The 8,267-nt window shown below is 34.9% G+C and overlaps 1 protein-coding gene across 1 annotated transcript; it reads left to right on the top strand.

Annotated features, from left to right (window-relative positions):
* Positions 1 to 5,632: 5,632 nt before the first annotated feature.
* Positions 5,633 to 6,689, top strand: LOC111892109 (ethylene-responsive transcription factor 2). Its single transcript, XM_023888182.2, has one exon. It carries the CDS (start codon positions 5,698 to 5,700, stop codon positions 6,511 to 6,513), a length of 816 nt encoding a protein of 271 aa, XP_023743950.1. The 5' UTR covers positions 5,633 to 5,697; the 3' UTR covers positions 6,514 to 6,689.
* The last annotated feature ends 1,578 nt before the right edge of the window (positions 6,690 to 8,267 follow it).

Raw genomic sequence — 8,267 nt, 5'->3', positions numbered from 1 at the left:
AGTACTTATCTTTGTAGAACTGAAAACTAAGGTTTTAGCCAGACATGGCTAAAATCTGATAAAAACAAATGGAAAGAGACATCAAACAAATAATCTTACTAATCTACTTGAAAGAGATGATCCACAATCTTTAGATCTTCAGAAATCATTGAAATCAGAGAATAAACGCCTCCAAACTCGTATTTTCTTCTTCTGGTACCTCTGGAATCGCCAACTTAGGTTACTGGAAGGTTATTAGGGTCTATTTATACGTCCAACAGTTAAAAACGATGTGCATGTGATCACATATAGACAACATGCGATCGCATGTATTACTATAAACGCGTCACGGGCCTTTTAAATGAAGTACAATACCATTTCGAGAAATTTTAGCCAACCTGCGATCGCATGGGCACAACTTGCGATCGCTTGTTTTGAATTTTCACTCCTGGATGAATTTCTGGCACATAAATACCTCGAAGACAAGCTGCGACCAAAGTTACGATCGCGTAAAGGCCCCACGTGATCGAATGGACTATAGTTGCGATCTCATGTTTTGTCTATGACGTCCGAAATTTTGTCTACTTTTTAGATCATTTTGAATCGCATCAATCGAAGTTACGATTCATGAGATATGGTCAAAATACTGACAAGGGGTCAAAGTTGCCAACAACATCCTTTAACTTTAGATTGCATATTCTATCTTTGTGTGATCAATTCGATCGAATGTTTCTTGACCAAAGCATCTTCCAATCAATTCTCAACATACTCCATAAGTTCCAAACTCCATTTTAAGCTCCAAACATGCATCTATCTGCTCCCAAAGCACTGCTCCACTTGAACTATCTGAAATTGACATAAAAACAGGAGTTTTACGGGAATTCTAACGAAATACATGAGCTGGACATTATTTAAATAAATGACATGTGAATGTACAAAATATGATGCTAAAATGATAATAAAAACTCTCCTATAAGATGCATAAAATGGCATCTAATAAATCTCCCCAAGCTTAATTCTTACCTGCCCTTAAGTAAGAAAAAGATAAAACATTATAAACAAATGGAAACATGTAGATGACATAATAAAACTTATTTGGACCGCTCGTTGGGCCTTCGGGATAACCGGTCCGCCCTGGGTATGTTGGCCTACAGCACAAAGCAGGATCCTCCTCAACCCAACCCCAGTCAAACAACCATGTGCACATAAACATATAATCATATAACAATTCACAACAAATCAACCAATCTAGCAGATCACATACGTAGCACATCCCTACCAGGATTCCGACCTAATCGGTCACTAGCATAGCATCATCCTATAAACCAAGATACCGACCCTAACCTGGTCTCTAACATATACCATCCTAACTACCAGGATGCAAACATAACAAAGCAATAACATAACAAACAACTACCCGGATTTCCATCCGATAAATGGCCGGCCTTGGTGCCATAGACCCTGTCGATATAGTGAGGATAACTCACCTCGCAACTGCGGAAACTTTGAACTGAAGAAGCAGATGCCCGAACCACCGTCTCACCAAGAATCCCGAACTATCCAAAGTAGCAAAAATAACCATTAGCCCAAGCACAATATCCTTCCAAGGGTAAATTAACCATTTTACCCTTAACCCAAACTGGTCCATGACTAAAGCCCAATACCAGAATATGAAGGGCCCAACACTAGGTAAGCTTCTCAAGCCCACTAGTGACCCACTAATGGCCCAATTTGCTACATTGGGCCCAATCCCTTAATGGGCCTCATCCTAAGCCCACAATATATTCCTTGGTCCATATAAGATGATTTATGATGGCCCACTAAGGCCCAAATACCCAAACATGCCCCAAACCACGACCCAAAACTCATGATCCATACAGACAGAGTACGCGGGGCGTACCCCCCCCCCCCCCCCATGTACGCTAAGCGTACAAGCAGAATGGTGAGTACGCGGGGTGTAAACTCGCTGAACTAAAAGTCCTCTTAAGTCCTTAATGGCTTAAGCTCTTAAGCCCAAACTTCAGATCCATCGACCAAACATGCCTAGGATCCATAAAGTCTCAAACTTTATCACTTGGGATGTCCATAAAGCTCTTAACTCAAGGTCTTAATCCATTAAGACCCACCTACATCATACACGAGACAACCAAATCCATTGGGACCTCATTTTTCATGCTCAAGACCTCTCCTAAGGTCTGAAAGGACAACTAATCTCGACCAACTCACATCATGCATCATTTTGGGGTTTGTGGGACAAGAAATGATGTCAAAACTTCACAACACCAAGATCCACACAAAATAAGTGTCAAGCAAGAAACTTTATACCTCAAAAGGGCTCCAAAAGATGATGCCTTCCCAGATCTATGAGCTCCTGACACCCAACTCCTTCCTTGACCACTTCCTCTTTTCCTCTTCCAAGCTTAAACCACCAAGATGAGCTTTCCAAGGCCAAGATCTCTAGAAATGGAGGTTGGAATGCTCTTTGGTTTCTTCTGAGGTTAGGGAGGCTGATATGGGGGCTAGGGTTGAAGCCATAATGTTCTATATATAGTGGCTCACCCTCAAATTAGGGTTTAAAGACTCTGGACGTACGCTGGGCGTACGCCCCACAGACCCGCGTTCATTTACCCAATTACGCTGGGTGTAACCCAGCCTACGCTGGGCGTACCCAAGCGTGTCCCATTCTCATGCATGGCCTTCCTCATCAACTTTTCCCATTAAGGGCTATAAATGTCAATATCTTCAAAATGACATAACTCCTTTATTCTAAGCCCGTTTCCGACGAACTTTATATCCACGCGAAGGTGGCGAGAAGCCCTATGCTTCTATCAACATACACCGGTCCGAAACCTTCTCGAATAAAACCCATTGCCCATAAAAGACCAAAACGCCCTTACTCTTGATCCCGGGGATCCATGAATAATTACTCTTAGAATGGGGCGTTACAATTTATCAAAACTTACAAACATGATTTAAAAATTTGCATTCAGCCCTATTTTCTCAGGCGTTTTAAAAAGTGTAGTTTTTTGTGATAATGACGCTACAAACACTGCCAAGCTTTCTAAAAAGAATGAGATTATTGTTTTGTTAAGATTATCCAAATGTCAGGTACTTACATTAACTGTTTTTATATTCTTTATTTTATAAAAATTCAACTTACATTCTTTTTATCTTTTTAAATTTACAAAGACAACTATATAAAGCCTTTTTGAATAGTGAGATTGTTTCTTCAACCTTTGATGGTTCACCTTTAGCTGCTGTCACGGTATTGTAGTCTTTTATGAGAAGGGTATTTCTGTCTCTTGCACATAAGAGAGATCAAGAATGCAATTTTTTTGTTCTATTAACATTAGTCTTAGATAATCTTTCATATTCATAAGAAGCAGCACCAAATACTGTTTTTGAGGTGGTTTTGAATGTTGATAAACATACAAGATATGAGTATGTTGATAAATTTATGTGTTTTTTGGGATATAAAATCTTGTTTGTATTTACTAAAAAATTAAATTTTCAGGTGGATACATTCACTGGTGATTTGGAACTTGCAGATTCTTTAAGTGGCCATTCTAATGTTGGTTATGGGTCCTATGATTCCAAATGCTTAACTAGGTGGGTTGCTCTCCAATTGATTTTTTTTATTGTATAGTTTCATTTTCATGGGATGCTGCCAGCTGGCAAGGCCTAGAGAGTGACATGAAAAAACTCACCAGCTTGGTACACAACATTAAGATTCACTCTTGATATATTGATCCATTAACCTAAAATTTTGAAGAATAATAAGTAATTTTTTTATTTGTTAGCTTGCACATAATGATGAACTACCCAGGGCTTTCAAGTGTTTTGAAGAATTATCACATACAGAAGACTAGAATTTCAATTTTTAACACAAACTTTTCTATTTTGCTTTGTATATACCACTAACTATTATTTAATATCAACAACTTTGATTTTAAAACAGAACACTAAAGCAGGTCGTAGGTTTAAAACAGAACACTAAAGCCATGGTTGTTAGCAAAATGACCAACCTACCCTTATCTCCATGCGAGTGGAAGCACCCGACATCCCGTTTTCCTTTATCTTAAAACCAAGACTTGACTCTTCAAACCAACCAAAAATAATTTTTTTTATACACAATTATTTTATGTTAATAAAGCCGAAGTCACAACTAATGAAACTTTTTTTTATCAACCGTGGAACTTCAAAATATTTTGGACAGGAGTCCTATTTTTTTGACAAACCACATGGACCAAATCTGCAATTTTGTCTTTAAAATACTTTGTAAAATGTCATTTTCCACCCATCTACTTATTAAATGTCATTTTGACCCTTTTGTCTTTAAACTTTATAAAATATCACTCTCACCCTTCTATTCTATAAAATTTCATATTTATCCTTGTAGTATACATAATCTGATTTTTATTAATAACTTTCATTCGTTATCTTAAAAAACTCATTTTTACATGCTTATTTTTATGTATGTCTCGGTATAAGTTCGAGATGATCAATATTCCGATGTAACTTTAACTTTCGTTTGTTGCTTATTTTTATGTACGTGTCGGTATAAATTTTAATTTCTTTGTTTTTTCATGTTTATTTTTATATGCGTTTCATACATATGACTTTTTTCATATATAATACGTTATCATACGACAATGTATGAAGTTAGTCGGTAGTATCAACCTCGTATATTTATTTATCAACAAATTCAATGGTATCTAACTTTTATCTATGTAATTATCAAAATTTAATTTACAAAACATATTGGCATCGCCCTTACATGTGATGAGACAAAGTTCTAGTTATTAAAAAAAAAAAAAAAGCAAAAGTTATAGTTTACTAAACAATTTGAATGATATTCCCAAACCCTCTGCGTTACAATATTTAAAAATGTATACAATAAGACATTCATTTAATAATAAACTTCAGAACAAATTATCATTAAGTATCTACCATATCTCCCTATATTAATAAAAGAGTGGTTTTTTTGTCATGTGTCGCTATATTAGACCTCTTAATTAATATGTTGCCACTTGTCAATCTATTAATTCTTTATTTTAAATTTATTAAACCTCCTCATTAATGTGATGTTATTTTCAATGTATTTATTCTCCATTTTAAATTAAATTTTAAATTTTATATTATTGTTTTCATTAATTCACAAAAAAGTCTAATATATATTAAAAATTATTTTTATATATTTATCTGAATCAACGATTATAATTTCATATAACTAATAAAAATATCTCTTAATTAGTAATTTATTTAAAATAATTGATAAATAATTTTGATTTTTTTTATTATAAAAGTTTAATTATTTTTATAACCATATTTCTTACGGGTTATAAACTAGTTATGTAAAATAATTTGATATGATATTTAATTCATTATATTAATCTATATCTATAAAATAATAAATGTATGCGTCAAGCCATGACGTCACAACCCTATTGGTCCGTACATTCACCACGTGATTTATAGTTATCTTTTCTTTGTGTTTGTTTTTTGTCGTCTCAACTTGCCCACTTGCCCACCAACTCACCAAGCCCCATCCGAACTTTCACTGAATCCACCCTCCAACCTATCCGAATTTACACAATTACCCCTCCACCAGTCGACACATTCATCGCTATATAACTCCACCATCATTCTCTTTGTTTCAGAAATTGTTCTTTCAATCCTTCTTCCCACTTCAATACCATAAAAAACACAACATTCAAAATGATGCATATTCCGACATACGGCGTCGAAGCTTTTCCGACGCCCAATTCCGGCGAACTTCCAGTGTTTTGCAGGAGCACAAGCTTCAGCAGCCTTATTCCATGTTTGACGGAGAATTGGGGTGACTTGCCGTTAAAGGTTGATGATTCAGAGGATATGGTGATTTACGGCATTTTGCGTGACGCAGTTAGTGTTGGGTGGACTCCGTTTAATTTCTCCGGTAAAGAAATTAAAGCCGAGACAACTCCGTTTAATTTCTCCACTAAAGAAGTTAAACCCGAGCTGATACCGTTTAATTTATCCAGAAAAGAAATTAAAGCCGAGTCTACTGAATCAGAGACGTCGACGCCAGCTACCTACACACCTCCATCACAGGCGTCGCCGGTGAAGATAGAAGAAGCGGTTTCAACATCCGCCGCGGCGGCGTCGCCGAAGGGAAAACACTACCGAGGTGTGAGACAAAGACCGTGGGGAAAGTTTGCGGCGGAGATAAGAGACCCGGCTAAAAGTGGCGCGAGGGTGTGGCTTGGGACGTACGAAACGGCTGAAGAAGCCGCGACGGCGTACGACATAGCGGCATACAGGATGCGTGGCTCCAAGGCTTTGTTGAACTTCCCACACAGAATCGGCTTGAATGAGCCTGAGCCAGTGAGGGTTACATCAAAAAGAAGATCTCCTGAGCCGTCAACATCGGCTTCATCAGCTTCTGTAAGTGGATCGCCTAAGAGGAGAAATATAAAAGTGACGACGGCTGAGCACGTGGAGCCGGAAGTGCAGAGCCGATCGTCAAATGTGGTTGACGCCGTTAATGGTTAAGTAGATATAAAAGCGAAGTCGTTTGTAAAACAAAATGTAGTTGCCAAATTGCAACTCATGGGGTCCATCATGATGATTGATGGCCATGGGTAACATAGAATATACACGGCGGGCCGCCCGACCCGAATGTATTCGGACTTGAGTTGAATTGAAAATGTGCCCGGTTATACCTTTAAGGTTTATGTAAGATCGATAGAGCAACTTGTAAAAAATAGTTTTAATTTTTTTTTAATATATATTGCTTATATGTAAATAAAATTTAATTAACCAATTAATGAAAATATTTTGGTTAAAAAAAAAATGTTTTATCGAGATCCACATAAACCCGACCTTGATATGGGACAAACCAGATTCTAGGCCTCTTGTGTTTTTCCATATCTTTTTTATCTTATCTTCTTGTGAAAATATAATACTAGCCTGTAAACAAACAATAAAAAGAAAAAGTAGAGTTCAAGGTTGTTTAAAAAGTGATTTAATATGTAATTAAGATGATTGGTGCAAATAATTAAATAGTTTCGAATTGAATATCTTTTCTTTTTTATAATTATTTTAAATTGGCCACTACATAAATAAAATATCAAGATAATATTTAGTATTTGTCTACTCAAAAGACAAAAAAATAATTAAAAAAAAATCATGAGACAATGCAACCCTCCTTTATGGACACATTCTGAGATGTTTCTCCAACCTTTTTTGTTTATCTTCTTATCACTTAAAAGATCATACAAAAGGTTATCATCAAAAGTTCAAAACAGAGTCATCTTGTTAAGTCGTTATTATTCTTTGAAAGCATTGACAGTATATTTCAAAGCCAGTGTCATTTTTCGGCGATGATTGTTGAAACTATGCAATTAAAGATCTTCAATTTCTTGTCGTATAAAAAAAGCAATTGTAAGTTATACAATTGTTATTTATCAATCATTATACTTTAATTTTAATAATTTACTTATATGTTTTCTACTTTATAAAAGGCATTTTGAATATTTTAAATTTAAATCAAAGGCATTTTGGATATTTTAAACCAACAGCCCCAGGTTACCAAAATAAACGGATCATTAATTTTTTTGGACTGATGGAGACTTATATAGTACATTGATTTTCTACAATTTACATATTAGAGTTATATTTAGGGCGTTTTTCATGGTTAAGCTTTGTTATGATTTAAAATGACTTTCAACAAATTTATCTATTAATCAAAGGGATTTTATGTCAATAGTATCAAGTTTTGTAATTTCTTTTAGAGGTTGATGGTTCAAGTCTCGTCTGTAAAGTATATGGAATTAGTAATAGTTTAAGAATACATTTTTAACCTCTAGTCAAATGGCATCATCAAGGGTTAATATATTCCAATATTTTTTTAATTAACTAATTTATCTTCATCTGTTTAAAATGTTATGTAAAACATCTTTATTCATTAGTTATTTTCTAAACGTGCATGCAATCTAAAATGTCAAATCATGCAACTAATCAGTTTATATGGTCATGGAGGTTCTTCAGTAGTAACTTTGTATAGTCTCATATTTGCAGCGAGAGATTAGTCGATGCACGAAAAATTACTCGAAAACCCTAAGTTAGGAAAAGTTCCCTTTTGAAAAAAAAATATCACAAAAATATGTTGGGTATTTATTTTATATACATTAAATACAAAAACAATTATATATATATATGAAATAAATATTGAATATGTTATATAAGTAATATAAAATTTATATTTCATAACTTAATTGACATTAAATAGTTAATAGAAACAAATA

The sequence above is a fragment of the Lactuca sativa genome, chromosome 2 (genome assembly GCF_002870075.4).
Source record: "Lactuca sativa cultivar Salinas chromosome 2, Lsat_Salinas_v11, whole genome shotgun sequence".
NCBI lineage: Eukaryota > Viridiplantae > Streptophyta > Magnoliopsida > Asterales > Asteraceae > Lactuca > Lactuca sativa.
Note: the sequence above shows the minus strand (reverse complement) of the source record. Positions and strands in the feature narration are given on the sequence as shown.